Raw genomic sequence first — 15,847 nt, forward strand, 5'->3', positions numbered from 1 at the left:
TTCATGCGCACCGCTGTGGCCTTTACCCGGATGTCTCCAGCAGGGCCAAGCTCTCGCCCTAGAGACTCACGCCCAGTGTTCCCTTAGACCCAGACAGACTGGAGTCTACCCGCTGGCAGAGGAAGGCCAGGGCGCACCCTCAACTTTGGACCCTGACTCACTCTTACTGCCCGACACGTTGGTTCCCAAGGCTGGACACACAGCTGCAGGAACGCGGGCAAAGCCATCCAGCCCCCCTGCGGTGGGGGCGGGGCGGTCAGGCCCACCGGGTCCTGGCAAATTTCCGGAGCAACAGTGAGGTCCTCGGGCCAAGGAGAGACTCAGGCCGGGGCAGCTGGGGGCCACCCGAGGCAGGCGCGGGGCCGCGGCTCCTCATCGGTGGTTCGTTCTCTGGCCTGAGATGCGGGGGCCAGCGAAAACAAGAGCCCCTCATTTGCTGCATAAAAACTTAAAAGCAGGCGTCAGATGGCAGGTGTCAAGGCGCGAGGGTCGGAGGGGCGCGAGGAGCCAGACCTCCCCAGCTTCCCGGCGCCGGCCCCCCCGGGGCGCAGCAGCAGGTGCAGCCGGGACTGCGAGCCCGGCTCCCCGCGCCCCGCCTCTCCTCCAGCCCTCCCCGCTCCGCGTCCCCTGCCCCTCCAGAGGTCCCCTCCCCCTGCTCCCTATTGGCCCCACCCCCGCCCCGCCCCGCCCCTGTCGGGTCCCTCCCGCTCCGGCGTTCCCCGCCCCTTCCCAAGTCACCCACCCCCACACCCGGCTCTCCACCCGGCGCCAGCCCCGCCCCCGTCCCGCTCCACCGGAAGGACGCGTCCCTGGCTCCGTGCGCGGACTTGGGACCCGCTGTCCCGGCTCCGCGGTCCTTGCGGCTCCGGGCGGGGCCCTGGCCCCCCTCCCGATGGAGCCGACCGAGTGCTTGCAGGACGCGCGCGCCCGGGTGCCCAGGTGGGTAGGGGGTGTCCAGGGTCCCAGGTGGGTGGCGATGGTAGGGGCGCGGGGGTCCGGACGCTCCCGCCAGCGTAGGGTCCCCAGCTCGGCCCCTCCTGCGTGCGGGGCCCTTCGCGGGCCCGCGTCCTCCCCACGACGCGCGCGGAACGCAGGTGCACGCAGAGCGCGGTGCGCGTGCTAAGTTGACCCGCAGCCGCCCCTGCCCCTTGCCGCGCAGGATTGACCCGTACGGATTCGAGAGGCCGGAGGACTTCGACTACGCCGCCTACGAGGAGTTCTTCTCCTCCTACCTCGTGGTTCTCACCAGGAGGGCGGCCAAGTGGTCCCGGCTGCTCCGGCGCAGCCGCGGCGTCCGCAGGAGCGGCACAGGTGGGCGCAGCTCCCCGGCCACGCGCAGCGCTGGGCGGGCAAGAGGAGCCCGGGGCCCACCCTGCCGGCAGGAGGAGGCTCGAAGGCCAGGGTCGCCGCGGGTCCGAGGAAAGCAGCGTCTTCCTTGTCTGGACCGGATCGGGCCTGGGACAAAACCACCCTCGCAGGACCCACCTCGGCCTGCCGCCCCTCCTCTGTCCCCCTCACCCCTCTGGGTCGCGCCTGATCCGTGCCAGCCCTAAAGGGAAGCATGGGACCCCTCCCCTCTTGAGGGGGTCCACCAGCCGGCTGCTCCCAGGCGCCCGCCGTTCCCTGCCTGCCTTTCTCAGCGCTGTGCCAGCGGCACAGGTCCCCCTGGGTTCTCTTCTGCTTGGGATCAGCACCCTACCTGCTCCGGCCGCCAGACCCTCAGTACCTGGAGCAGTGCTCGGTGGAACAGGACTCCAGTGTTGGCCGAAGCAGTGGCTGCAGAGACAGGACGGGCTCGGGGGGCAGAGTGGGGTGTTGGGGCTCCCAGTGAGAGGGGCAGCCCGGACCAGATGTGGGGGAGCATAGGAGATGACATGGGGACCCCGCACCAGGGCCTGGGGCTGGAACTGTGTGGTCAGCCAGAAGCCAGCAGAGGGAGGTGGCGACTAAAGGACTTGAGGAGGTTAGTGGGGTGTCTAGAGTTGCGGTCCATGTGGGCCCTGGGAGGTTAGTGGGGGTCTAGAGTGGTGGTCCATGGAGGTCCTGGGAGGTTAGTGGGGGTCTAGAGTGGTGGTCCATGGAGGCCCTGGGAGGTTAGTGGGGGTCTAGAGTGGTGGTCCATGGAGGTCCTGGGAGGTTAGTGGGGGTCCAGAGTGGTGGTCCATGTGGGCCCTGGGAGGTTAGTGGGGGTCCAGAGTGGTGGTCCATGGAGGTCCTGGGAGGTTAGTGGGGGTCCAGAGTGGTGGTCCAAGACAGGTCCTGGGAAATGCTGCCTGGTTGGAAGGAAGGGTGGGGGAGGCGGCCCATCCTCTGCGCTGTCCATGGTGGACTGCAGGGCAGCAGAGGCAGGAGCTGGGCTGGCAGAGTGACAAGGAGGACCTGAGAGAGAGAGAGAGACCGTCCATCTGCTGGTTCACTCCCCAGATGGGAGCAAAGCCAGGAGCCAGGGAACCCCATCTGTCTCCCATGTGGGTGGCAGAGACCCGACCGAGTACTTGGGCTGTCACCTGCTGCCTTCCCGGACGCATTAGCCCAAAGCTGGAATGGAAGCGGAGAAACGGAGTATCTGGGAGGTGGGAAGCCAACGCGGCAAGTAGCGGCTCAACCTGCCGCTCCACGGCGCTGGCCCCGAGCGAGCCAGCTGCGCACACGGTCAGCACTGTACTCAGCTGCAGGATGTGCACACAGGTGCACCCAGGTCCTGCGGCGGGTGCAGAAGGCCGCCCGTCTTGCAGCCATGAGCGGGGCCATGTCTGGGGCAGCTCCAGGTCACTGAGAGCTGGGGTCAGCCCTGTGCACCAGCCTGCTGTCTTCACGTGACAGACGCACACAGCCACTGCTCCTCAGTTCCATCCTCTCGTTCTGTCCCGTCTCTTTTCTTTCTTTTTTTTCTTTTTAAAGATTATTTATTGGAGAGGCAGAGAGGTCTTCCATCTGCTGTTTCAGTCCCCAAATGACCACAACAGCCAGAGTTAGGCTGATCTGAAGCCAGGAGCTTCTTCCGGCTCTCCCACATGGGTGCAGGGGTCCAAGGACTTGGGCCATCTTCTACTGCTTTCCCAGGCCACAGCAGGGAGCTGGATTGGAAGTGGAGCAGCTGGGAGTCGAATTGGCATCCGTATGGGATGCCGGCGCTGCAGATGGAGGCTTTACCTACCACACCGTGGCGCAGGCCCCCATCTCTGCTTTTCTGGGGTGAGGGTGGGTCTCCGGTTTCCAGCCAGGGTGGTTGGGGCCGACTCCTCCCAGGTTCTCACCCCCGCCCGCAGGCCAAACTCAGCAGCTGGTTTTTGCTTTACCTGAGCATGTGGCTTGTCGGCTCCTTCCCAGAGTGTAAGCTGGGTTTTATTGAAGCTGCAGCATGTTCGTTTGCCCTTGGATGTGGGGGTGAGTCCGGCTGTCATTTTGGTACGGTGACCCGGTCCTGGGCGCATGCATGACTCAGCATCTGGGGTGTGGCCCTGGGGTCCTCAATGCTGGGGGCAGAGCTGCTGGGAGGGGCCTGCAGGACCAGCCCCTTAGCCCCCTAAGGGTGTTTGGGGTCTCACTGGCTTTTCCCCTGCTTTGAGGGGGAGGGTTTTCCGGTGTCCTTTCTGTCTTAATGCCCCCTAGTGACAGAATGGGGTCCAGGCTTGGCGTTTGGTGTCTTGGGAGACAGCTTCCTAAGGTGGTGTTTTCTGCTTCTTCTTGGGCCCCGTGAACCCTAAATTCTCTCTTCTATAGCAAGTGTGGCTTCTCTCATGTCTCCTCTGTTCCTTAGAAATCAAACTAAACCATGCAAACGGGAATTGCATCGCAGACACATATTCTCACAGACAGACACTGAAAGCCCAGCACCCATGTTGTGGGCAGCAAGTGAAGCCTGCTATGCCGGCTCGAGTCCCGGCTGCTCCGCTTCCAACCCAGCTCCCTGCTGATGCGCCTGCGAAGGCAGCAGAGGATGGCCAGTACCCAGGTACCCAGGATAGCCCCTGGGCTCCGTGTGGGAGCCCTGGGTGGAGTTCCAGGCTCCTGGCCTTGGCCCTGGAGTGACCCAGCAGACGGGAGTGCTCCATTGCCCTGCGCTTGCTCTTTCCCTGTCTCTCCAGTAAATAAACCAAGTAAGTTTGTAGGAGTGTCCCTGGGGCGGCCCCGAGGCAGGGGCTCAGGGTTGTAGGTGTCGGAGCTGGTGCCTGCGATCGCCGGACCGGCACTGCTGACCAGGGTGCACTGTGATGTCCAGTTTAGGCCGGCGTCATGCATGTTCACGCCCTGGTTTTTGTGTGAGCTTAGTTTTCATTTCTCTTGGGCAGACGCTGTGGAGGGGGTTCTGGGCCGGGTGCTGGTGTGTGTTCGGCAAGAAGGGAGTTGCACGTCGTGTTCCGAGGCCCGGGCGCCTTGGCTCTGTGTGAGGCTGTCTTCCTCCTGGCCCCTCCCTGCTGCGCACACACCTTTCCCTGCCACGGTGTCAGAGCGGCTGATCTGGGTGTGGTCTGTGTCGGGGTTCTTTATTACTCCCCCTTATTCCTGCCTGAGGGCTGCCCGTCGCCACGTTTCCTTTAGCACTGTGGCTTCATGACACGCCTTGACATCAGGCGGAGCCACTGCTGTGGCCTCTCTTCTAGTGGATTTGGTCCTTTCTGGTTTCTAGGTGAAGCTGGGGCCCTGTGGCCACGGCAGGGCGTCGTAGTCAGTTCGGGAAGAGCCGAGTCTTGGGGGGAGCCTGCCACTGAGAACCTGCCGTCTCCTCTGACTTCTTGTGCAGAGTTCAGCGCTCGGGTTCTGCAGATGTTGTTAGATTGATTTGTCCTTTGAGTTCTTGGTGGTGTTGTAAATGATGCTGTTTTGTTGATTGTTAAGGATTCATTTGACAGGCAGGGCAGAGCAGAGAGGAACCTTCCGTCCACTGGTTCACGCCCCAGATGCCTGCAGCAGCCAGTGTGAGCCAGCACCTGTTGTCTCATCCGTGTCTCCCCTGGAGGCAGGAACCCGAGAACGTGGGCCATCGTCAGCCTTCCTAAGGCCAGCAGCGTGAAGTGGGGCAGAGGCAGAGCTGGCCCGATGCAGGGTGGGCATTCCAGGCAGCGGCTAGCCTGCTGCCCCACAGTGCCCGCCCTGGAACCGTCTCGGAGTCTTTGGCTTCCAGTTACTCGTTAGTTTGCAGAAATGCCAGTGACTGCGGCCGGTCCTTTCTTTCTATCACTGTCCTGAGATCGGACCACCCCTGCCTTGTTGTTCTGGGTGGGCTGGGCACTGACTGTGCTAGGTTCTTCGTGCGCCAAGTGCTGTCTGACTGTGCTGGGTCCTGAGTGAGCTGGGCGCTGTCTGACTGTGCTGGGTCCTGGGTGGGCTGGGTGCTCTCTGACTGTGCTAGGTTCTGGGTGAGCTGGGTGCTCTCTGACTGTGCTGGGTCTTGGGTGGGCCGGGTACTGTCCGACTGTGCTGGGTTCTGGGTGGGCGAGGTGCTGTCTGACTGTGCTGGGTCCTGGGTGGGCCAGGTGCTATCTGATTGTTCTAGGTCCTGGGTGGGCCGGGCGCTGTCTGACTGTACTGGGTCCTGGGTGGGCCAGGTGCTGTCTGACTGTGCTGGATCCTGTGTGGGCCAGACGCTGTCTGACTGTGCTGGGTCCTAGGTGGGCCAGGTGCTGTCTGGCTGTGCTGGGTCCTGGGTGGGCCGGGTGCTGTCTGGCTGTTCTAGGTCCTGGGTGCTGTCTGACTGTGCTGGGTCCTGGGTGGGCCAGGTGCTGTCTGACTGTGCTGGGTCCTGGGTGGGCCAGGTGCTGTCTGGCTGTTCTAGGTCCTGGGTGCTGTCTGACTGTGCTGGGTCTTGGGTGGGCTGGGTGCTGTCTGACTGTGCTGGGTCCTGGGTGGGCCAGGCGCTCTCTGGCTGTGCTGGGTCCTGGGTAGGCCTGGTGCTGTCTGGCTGTTCTAGGTCCTGGGTGGGCCGGGTGCTGTCTGACTGTGCTGGGTCCTGGGCAGGAAGGCAGGGTTTGTGGAGCGCATGCATCAGTTTGGGTAGCGATGGACGAGGTTCTGATCTGATGTGTGCGTGAGGAGTGGCAGCCAGGGGTCTGGGAGTGAGGGGTGGGATCTTTCTCTGTGTGCCTGGGTGTGTGTACACGTGTGCGCATGTGCACATACATGTGCATGTGTGCATGCATGTGTGTGCGTGTGGAGTGGCAGCCAGGGGTCTGGGAGTGAGGGGCTGCTACAGCTGCCGCCCGCGTCTGCCGTGTCTTGCAGTGAAGCGCTATGTCAGGAAGGGGGTCCCGCTGCAGCACCGCGCCCACGTCTGGATGGCCGTGAGCGGAGCCCAGGCCCAGATGGACCGGAACCCTGGCTACTACCAGCGCCTTGTCCAGGGAGGCGGCAACCCCGGCCTGCAGGAGGCCATCCGGACAGGTGGGAGCGTGCGCTGGCCCGGGCGTGGGGTGCCGAGAGTCCCGGGCTGGGGGGAGACTGGTGGTAGGCGCGGGAGAATCCCGGGGGAACGCGGTCTCTGGGCAGCCAGGAGCGAACCTGGTGGTGAGCACACTGATTTCTCAAGGCGGCCCCTGAACAGCGGCCCCCGGAGACCGAGGGGAAGCGGGACACGCACCCCACCCGCAGCCAGCACCCCTGCTGCCGTGTCCTAGTGTCCCCGCCCCGCCCGGCCCGGCTGCTTTCTCCTGGGCGTGGGCACTGCGAGGAGCAAACACCACGACAGTTTCACCTGAACTCGTAGCTTTTTTGGCAAATAATCTGCTTTTCTGATTTTCATGGTCTTGGGGAAATTTAAATTAAATACAAAATGTGGGATTTTTGAAAGCCCTACTGCTTTAGAGAACTGAGAGGTTGAGGAAGCGGCTGCCCCAGCGCGGGCCGTGGTCGGGGACAGCGGACGGCCCCGGGAGGCCGAGGCCCGAGGAGGCCCCTAGTGTGTTCTGGACACGTGCTTTCTGACGATTTCGTCTTCCTGCGGGACGCTGCTGCAGCCCGTGACCCTGACTGCCCTGGGGGGCTGCAGGTGTGGGCCTCCCTCCTCCCCAGGCAGAGGCCAAAGCCTCGGGGACTGCTGGGTAACAGGCGTGCGCGTCCTCCTGACGGACGCCGGTGTCGGGCATGTTGAGAATTCCAGAACAGGCTGCCTGGCAGAGACGGGCGGGGCCCCGCGAGCTGGAGGCCGGGCTTACTGCCCTGCCGACCCTGGCCCTGGGGGGCAGTGGCCAGTGAGGAGGGGGCGGGGAGCCGGGTCAGCAGCCGCCTGGGCCCGCAGGAGCCCTGGTCCCGAGCAGAAGGCTGGCTGGGAGCCAGCACCCAGGCCGGCCCCGTCCTCCCTGGTCATCTGCGGTGTACCCAGGGCAGCGGCCGGGCCTTTCTCGGGGACTCAAGGGCAGCAGGGTGGGGACCACGGCTGAGACCCCGGGATGGGGCCTGGAGAGGGTCCTGAGTGCCCTTTGCTGTGATTCCTGAGCAGATCTGAACCGGACCTTCCCGGACAACGTGAGGTTCCGGAAGAGCGCGGAGCCCTGCCTGCAGCAGGCCCTGTACAACGTGCTGCTGGCGTACGGGCGCCACAACCAGGGTGTGGGCTACTGCCAGGTGAGTGTCAGCCCGGGCCGTATACTCCCTGCCACCAGGCCTCGCCAGGGCAGCAGCGGGTGTAGACGGGTGAGGGTGGGAGTCTGGAGGAGGGGGGTGACGGGACACAGAGCAGACACGCCCCGCTGTGGACTGCCCGTGTGCTGTGGGGACGGTGTGTCCTGGAGGCCACGCCCACTGTTTCAGTGCCGTGTGCATCAGCAGGGCTGGCCGTGTGCAGCGTTCCTACCTGCAGGCCAGCAGAGCCAGGGCCCGGGTCAGGTCCCTTCGCTGAGCTTGCCCTGGGCTGGGTGGGTGGCCCGTGCCTGGCCTCGCCCGGCACGGCACACAGCAGGAGCCCGAGCTGGCTGTCCCTGGCTGTCACCGGGAGCAGAGGGGGCCTCCCCTGCGCTGGGCATCATGAGCTCCTGGAGGCCGGGGCCCGGGTACCGTGAGCAGCAGCGCTGGGAGCTTCCGGAGGGGAGGAGGAGCGGGTTTAGCAGTAGCCTAGGGGCAGGCACCAAGGCGCTGGAGTGCCTGGCTCCTGTCCAGCGCCCGCTCACCTACGCCTGGGAGGCGGCAGTGACGGCTCAAGTGCTGGGGTTGCTGCCACCCCCGTGGGTGACCCAGAGGGAGCGCCAGGCTCCCGACTTTGGCCTGGCCCAGCCCTGGCTGTTGCAGGCATTAGATGGGAGTGGTCGGCCGGCGCCGCGGCTCACTAGGCTAATCCTCCGCCTTGCGGCGCCGGCACACCGGGTTCTAGTCCCGGTTGGGGCGCCGGATTCTGTCCCGGTTGCCCCTCTTCCAGGCCAGCTCTCTGCTGTGGCCAGGGAGTGCAGTGGAGGATGGCCCAGGTGCTTGGGCTCTGCACCCCATGGGAGACCAGGAGAAGCACCTGGCTCCTGGCTCCTGGCTCCTGCCATCGGATCAGCGCGGTGCGCCGGCCATTGGAGGGTGAACCAACGGCAAAGGAAGACCTTTCTCTCTGTCTCTCTCTCTCACTGTCCACTCTGCCTGTCAAAAAAAAAAAAAAAAAAAAAAAAGATGGGAGTGGTCTCTCTCCTCTCTCTGTTGCCCTGCCTTTCAAATAAATACATCATTTCCTATAAGGACCATTTGCAATAACACCAGCAAATCAAAGCACAAAAGGGCATAAATCTAACAGAGTGCAGGATCGAAAGGTCCAGGCGCTTCTCGCAGTTTCTGGCAACTCCCACCCTCGGCCCCCTGTGCACTGGGAGCCCCCACCCAGTCTCCAGCACGAGTCGCGCTCCCGCGGTTCTGTCCAGGCGTGGGTTCTGTGGTGGCCCTGCGGTAGGCAGTCGGACTGAGCTTTCTAGAAGGCGGTGGTGAGCCTTGATTTCAGTGCCCCCCCAGGGGGCGGGGCCTCCCTGAGCCACGCCTCGCTCTCTGGATTCGCACTGGAACACAGCCTTTCCCGTCTCCCGGGTTCCGCGGGGAAGAGCAGAGGAGGGCCCCAGCGGCGAGCGGCCCCGCGACTCTGCGTTCGCGCCTCCCATTTTTCCAATTTCAGGGGATGAACTTTATCGCAGGCTATTTGATCCTTATCACGAAGAACGAGGAAGAATCTTTCTGGCTATTGGACGCGCTTGTTGGAAGAATACTGCCCGGTACGTGTGCCCGCCATGTGCCCACCTTGTACCCGCCGTGTGCCCGCCATGCTTCGGCTGTGGCTGTTGCTGCCAAGTGCAGGGCTGTCTGGGAGCTGAGTGCAAGTTCTCACCGTCGGCTTAGCGGAGAGGCGGTCCTAACCGGTGGGCGCCGACTCAGGCTTGGTGTCGGCTGTGGTCGTGTTTGCCCCGGGTCTGTGTGCTGAGGCCTGTCCGTGGGTGACGGGGCTCAACGTGGGCCCTGCACTCAGAGGCACTGAGGTCCTGGGGGCCCCATACTCCCGCTGGAGCAAGTTGTCCTCCTCGCTCCCCGGGAGGCTGCACCTGGGCTGCGGGGCTGGAAGCCCCCAGCACGGAGCTGGCTCACCTCGGCTCGGGCCCTGAGACCCCCTCCAAGGCTGCACCTGGGCTGAGGGCTGGAAGCCCCCAGCACGGAGCTGGCTCACCTCGGCTCAGGCCCTGAGACCCCCTCCAAGGCTGCACCTGGGCTGCGGGGCTGGAAGCCCCCAGCACGGAGCTGGCTCACCTCGGCTCGGGCCCTGAGACCCCCTCCAAGGCTGCACCTGGGCTGAGGGCTGGAAGCCCCCAGCACGGAGCTGGCTCGCCTCGGCTCGGGCCCTGAGACCCCCTCCAAGGCTGCACCTGGGCTGAGGGCTGGAAGCCCCCAGCATGGAGCTGGCTCGCCTCGGCTCGGGCCCTGAGACCCCCCTCCCCAGAGGCTGCACCTGGGCTGCGGGGCTGGAAGCCCCCAGCATGGAGCTGGCTCGCCTCGGCTCGGGCCCTGAGACCCCCCTCCCCGGAGGCTGCACCTGGGCTGAGGGCTGAAAGCCCCCAGCACGGAGTTGGCTCGCCTCGGCTCGGGCGTTTCACGGCTGCACTGAAAACGGCCCTTCAGCCCTGTGGTCCCCTGTGGGCTCTGCTCCGTGGAGGCGTTGGGACCTCCCTGACGTTCGTGTGGACTCAACTCTGGGAGCCAGTGTGACCTCACACGTGTGCGTGTGTGGGACTGCGGGGGCAGGCGGGGACACAGGTGTGTGTGTGCATGTGTGAGAGGTCAGGTGACCTCACGTGTGTGTGTGTGCATGTGTGAGGGGAGGCGATCTCATGTGTGTGTGTGTGTGTGTGCATGTGTGAGGGGTCAGGTGAGGTCACAGGTGTGTGTGTGTGAGAGAGGTCAGGTGGGGGTCACAGGTGTGTGTGTGCGTGAGAGGTCAGGTAGTGTCATAGGTGTGTGTGTGTGTGCGTGTATGAGAGGTCGGGGGCCTCACATGTGTGTGTGAGAGATCAGGCGACTTCACATGTGTGTGCATGTGTGAGGGGTCAAGTGGGGTCTCACGTGTGTGTGCATGTGTGACTGAGGGGTCAGCTGGCCTCACATGTCTGTGTGCGTGTGTGAGGGGTCAGGTGGGGCCACAGGGGTGTGTGTGTGTCTGTGTGTGTGTATGAGAGGTCAGGTGGGGTCACACATATTTGTGCGTGTATGACTTAAGGGTCAGGGGGTCACAGGTGTGTGTGTGTGTGTGTGTGTGTGTGTGTGAGGGGTCAGGTGGGTCACAGGTGTGTGTGTGCGTGTGAGGGGTCAGCTGGGCTCACGTGTGTGTGTGCGTGTGCGTGTGTGAGAGAGGCAGGTCTTGGATCGAAAGCCGCGTTACAGAAGGCCCTGTGGACTCGGCCGGGGCCGGGGCCAGGGCGGGCTCAGCCAGGTCCTGCTCTCAGGCAGGTGTCGTGGGGTCTGCCGGCTGAGCTGCATGATGGGAGCGGTGTGCCAAGCGCCAGCCGTGTTGATTTGGCACGGAGGGTGACAGGGCCGGGGTGGTGCACACCCCTGGGTGCTGGCCGCCCCTGCCCGGCTCCTCAGCTCTCACCGACGCCCTGCCTGCCCAGGCCCATGTCAGTGCCGCGGTTACCCTGCCCTTAACTACACAAGGCACGTGCGGAGCTGGTCTCGCTGCAGAAGCGCAGTGGCCACAGCGCTGAGGACAGAAGAGGTGGCTCCTGACACACCTGTCTCTCTGTCACGCGGGTGTTTTGGGAAAACACAACCTAACAGAGCTGCCCTGTGGCACACAGATTTCCACGCCTCCCCAAGCCTTGGAGCAGACAGCTCCTCTGTTTCCAGCAAGTCCTGCAGGAGAGAGGAGAGACAGCTGCTGACCAACTCCGGGTGCGCGGACACCCGGCGCACGCAGGCTGAGCCAGGGTGACCGAACCGACAGGCTGGCTGCCGAGTCTGTCCACACAGTCACCCCTGGAATGCAGCGATGGCTCCATCCCGGGAGAAGTCCAGGCAGAGCAAAGCCAGGCAGCCAGGGTGCCACGGTGCTCACAGGGCAGCATTGGGGCAGACGGGCGAGAGCCGGTGGCAGAATCGAGGTCGCTGCTCCGAGCCCCGCCCGTGGGTCAGAGACTCCAACGTGAGAGGGCGAAACTTCAAATCCCTGAGAACAAGGCAGGCGGCCCAGGACCGAACACCCCTCAGAGGTATGAAAATACGATTACGTAAGAATCGACAATGACGTTGGAGAGACAGGCTGCTGGCCTGGAGTTACAAAGATCGGCGGTGCTCCAGGGCGGGAGTGCGGGCCCAGCGCCCAGGCGGTTCCCTGAGGCAGTCGCGGCCCTGAGCCCTCCCCTGTGGCCGGCCACCCTGGATCCCCAGTGTGGGTGGCCTAGGGACTGGGCTGGGATCGCCTGTCGCCCGTGGCCCCAGCCTGCACACGGCCAGCAGGGTTTGCAGGCCCAAAGATGCCAAGGCCACAGCCCCTCCGTCTCCAGTGCGGTCACAGGCGGCTCGCGACGGTGGGGACCCGGGGGTGGGCAGCCTGTGCGGGTGTGTGCTGGGCACCTGGGCGCTCACCAGCCGGCCCGTGTGAGTGCATGAGCGGGAACACGTGTGTCCGGTACAAAAGGAAGCTAGGAGGTGCCGACACCAAGGGCTGGGGTGGGACGGAATGGGGCACCTGGATCCCTGATGAGGGGTGTGTGAGGGACTGGCAAAGGTGCCGGTGTCCCCAGGGGGGCAAGGACAGGCCAGGGCCACTTTCTGGAGGCATCAGGCAGCCTGTGAGTGGCCCTGACCGGGAGCTGGAGGCACCTCTGTGCGTGGCCAGCCGGGGGCTGTCCTTGCTGTCCAGGAGGCGTGGCAGGAGCTGCCCGGCTTAAGGTAATCCCGGCACCGGCTCAGCTGTGGTGCCCCGGGCGGGAGGTAAGCGCCTCTATTTCTGGAAGCTGCTCTGACCTGGCCAAGGTCACGCTGGGCCTTGGCCGGGATTCCTGGCGCTGGCCTCCTCTCCGGCGCCACGTGGGGTCTGGGGGTCAATGCTGACCGCCCCTCGCCTCCCTGGCTGGGTGGAGGAGGAAAGGGGAGGATTGTTCAGCGCTTGCTCCTTTGTGGCTGAGGTGGCTTTTGTGGCTCTCAGTGGCCCCTGGCCGGACGTGAGCTTCCTCAGCCACCCCTTGCCTGAGGCTGTGCCGTGGCCCGGTCTGTGGGTTCACGGCGAGGTCAGGGGTGTGGACCACTTGCCGGGTCTCCTCTGGCACAGACCACATGTGGACATTCACCGCGTCGCAGTAACAAGCTGGAGAGGCAGAGGCCCGTGCCCAGGGAGATGGACACACACGTGTCCGTCAGTCTGAGCGTGCATCTGTTTCTAGAGCCACTCATCTCTGGACTTCCTCGTCTTCCCCAGCGGAAACTGCCCCCACTAGACAGTGTGGGGCCCACGGCAGCCGCCAGCCATTTCTGACTCGGGCCCCCATGCCGGTGCTTCCTGCGTCTGCCACCTCACGGGTGCTGGCAGGTATCAGAACCCCTCCAGGGGACCACTCTGGCCTGCTGTCCATCCCCGGCGGGCACCTCCAGCTGTTGTGGCAACACTGCCGTGAGCATGGGTGCTTGCTTGTATTTATTTATTTTTCACTTAGAGAGCAAGCGAGCACACTTCTATGTGCTGGTTCACTCCCCACATCCCTGCAACAGCCACGGCTGAGCCAAGCCAAAGCCAGGAGCTTGGAACCCCATACAGGTCTCCCAAGTGGGTGGCAGGAACCCAAGTACCCAACCCATCACCCGCAGCCTCCCAGGACACACACGCAGGGAGCCAGGTGGGCAGTAAGGAAGCCAGGACTTAGCCCAGACCCTCCGACACAGGGTGCAGGGGTCTAAGCGATGACCACCACACCACACGTCTGGCCAAGGTCTGTTTCTGCCTGCAGACTTGTTTGTGACCTAGGTTTCTGTTTTAAGGTGTGTTGTTTTTTTTTTTTTTTTTTTTTTTTTTTTTTTTTGAGAGGTGGAGTTACAGAGAGGGAGACAGAAAAACAGAAAAGTCTTCCACCTGTTGTTCACTCCCCAAATGGCTGCAAGGGCTGGAGCTGGGCTGATGCGAAGCCAGGAGCCAGGACCTGGGTCTCCCACGTGGATGCAGGGGCCAAGGACCTGAGCCATCCTCCACTGCTTTCCCAGGCCACAGCAGAGAGCTGGGTTGGAAGTGGAGCAGCTGGGACTCAAACCAGCATCCGTATGGGATTCCAGTGCTGCAGGTGGAGACGTACTACACCATAGCGCCAGAACCCCTCCTTCTAATTCTTTAAGATTTATTTGAAAGGCAAAGTGACAGAGTCACAGAGACATCTTCCATCTGCTGGTTCATCTCCAAATGGTCCAGCAGCCAGGTCTGGGCCAGGCTGAAGCCAAGAACTCCATCCTGGTCTCCCACTTGGGTGGCAGGGGCCCAAGTGCCTGGATCATCCTCCACCGCCTTCCCGGGTGTATCAGCAGGGAGCCGGATGGGACTGGAACCCGGGCTCGCCTGCAGGTTACAACCACCCTGACCCCCGGCCGTCCCCCCTTGAGTCCTCCTCGGGGGACGGGCAGCCTGACTCCGGCTCCTTTCCCACTCCTGTGCAGATTACTATAGCCCTGAGATGCTGGGCCTCAAGACTGACCAGCAGGTGCTCGCAGAGCTGGTCAGGATGAAGCTGCCGGCCGTGGCGGCCCTCATGGACGGGCACGGCGTGATGTGGACGCTGCTCGTGTCCCGCTGGTTCATCTGCCTGTTTGTGGACATCCTGCCCGTGGAGGTGAGTGGCCGCCGTGGCCTGTCTGGGTGCGTCCCCCGCAGACCGTGCTGTGGACCTGGGACTGCCTGTCGGTGGACATCCTGCCCGTGGAGGTGAGTGGCCGCCGTGGCCTGACCGGGTGCGTCCCCTGCAGACCGTGCTGCGGATCTGGGACTGCCTGTTTAACGAGGGCTCCAAGATCATCTTCCGTGTGGCCCTGACCTTGATCAAGCAGCACCAGGCTCTGATCCTGGAAGCCGCCAGTGCGCCAGACATCTGTGACAAGTTCAAGCAGATCACGCGGGGCCCTTTTGTGACCGAGTGCCATGCGTTCATGCAGGTGAGTCTGCGGTGTCCCAGCGGGCGGGGCTGTCCCAGGGCTCACGCGTGTCAGAGGCTGGTGGTCTGAGCGCCCGTGGGGGGCTGAGGGGCTGCTCACCTGACGTACCCAGTGTCAGAGCTACCTGGCCACGGGACGGTGGCGGCAGCCTGGGGCCTGGTCGAGCCCTGACGGACAGCTGGGGCCCGCGTGTGCCCCTTTCCAACAGCCCCGTCTCTCCCCAGAAGGTGTTTTCGGAGCCTGGGAGCCTGCCCATGACGACCATCACCAAGCTGCGTGAGACCTGCAGGGCCGCGCTGCTGGCCCAGGGCTGAGCCCACCCACAGGCGCTGGACTGAGCACCGCACTTGCTGTGGATTCTTACGGCGTGTAAACGGCCCCGCCCGTCACGCTTGTGAGGAAAGCCTGCTGTCATCAGACATTAGGGATGATGTACAATGAGGTGTTTGCTAATAAAGCATCTCAACGCCTGTGCCTTCGTGGTCACCCACTGGGAGTGACTGCAGTGCAACCACGGGGCAGGCTGGTGCCTGGTGCCAGTCCCCTGCTCCACTTCCGATCCAGCCTCCTGCTCACATGCCTCGGAAAGCAGTGGAAGGCGGCCCGGAGTTGGGCCCCTGCATCCACATGGGAGCCCCCGATGGAGTTCCTGGCTCCTGGCTTTGGTCTGGCCAGCCGGGCTGGGAGTACCCAGTGGATGGACGCTCGCTCTCTCCTCCTGTCCCTGTGCCTTTCAAATACGCGAACAGGGCACTGTCCTCTGGTGGGACTGGTGTCGACCCAGCACTCTGCTGCCTTCCGTGTGTGCAAGGTGCACGGAGGGGCCCAGGTCAGCGTGGAAGGCAAGACTCACAATGGGCCTCACAGGCCTGGTCCCGGGCCAGGGGCACAGGTGCAGCACACCTGGGGACGGGCGGGGCTGAGCTCCCGGCAAACCCCTCGGTTCCTTGAAGGCCGTTTCTTTCTAGGTGGTGGTCTGCCAGGACTCTGGCGGCCCCCAGGGGCGGCTGGCTCCTCCAGGGAACCCGGCGTTCGTAGGCAGAGGGCCCCGCAGCCTGGGGGACTCTGAGGAAGGCAGGCTGGACCAGGCCCAAGATGCGGTCACGTCCCAGGGTCTGACTTGTGTACCTGTTCAGGGACCGAGGCCGCCTGGTGCTAACATGTTCACAGCACACACGTGACTGATGTGCACGCCTGGGGAGCCCCCCCCCCCGGCCTAGCCATCCCAACACCCTCGCACCAGCGGCCACCCGAGCCTCATCTCCCCAGGGGCTTA

General features: G+C 63.9%; 1 protein-coding gene across 9 annotated transcripts; it reads left to right on the forward strand.

Moving 5' to 3' along the window:
* The first annotated feature begins 716 nt into the window (after positions 1-716).
* Positions 717-15,046, forward strand: GRTP1 (growth hormone regulated TBC protein 1). 9 transcript variants are annotated; one of them, XR_016212648.1, is made up of 9 exons: positions 757-939; positions 1,160-1,311; positions 6,223-6,381; positions 7,436-7,560; positions 9,074-9,170; positions 12,825-12,970; positions 14,080-14,252; positions 14,386-14,571; positions 14,796-15,046. XR_016212648.1 is itself a non-coding variant. In XM_051841702.2 (8 exons), the coding sequence occupies exons 1-8, from the start codon at positions 893-895 to the stop codon at positions 14,883-14,885; spliced, it is 1,029 nt and encodes a 342-aa protein (XP_051697662.1). In that variant the 5' UTR covers positions 718-892; the 3' UTR covers positions 14,886-15,046. The 9 variants fall into 9 exon arrangements, 8 of the variants coding, with proteins under 8 accessions (XP_051697664.1, XP_051697662.1, XP_089159485.1 ...); XM_051841702.2 differs by lacking the exon at positions 12,825-12,970 and having other exon boundaries at positions 718-939; XM_089303356.1 differs by lacking the exon at positions 1,160-1,311 and having other exon boundaries at positions 14,799-15,046.
* Positions 15,047-15,847: the final 801 nt, after the last annotated feature.

The sequence above is a fragment of the Oryctolagus cuniculus genome, chromosome 9, assembly GCF_051225735.1.
Source record: "Oryctolagus cuniculus isolate XC-2025 breed Fujian yellow rabbit chromosome 9, ASM5122573v1, whole genome shotgun sequence".
Lineage (NCBI taxonomy): Eukaryota > Metazoa > Chordata > Mammalia > Lagomorpha > Leporidae > Oryctolagus > Oryctolagus cuniculus.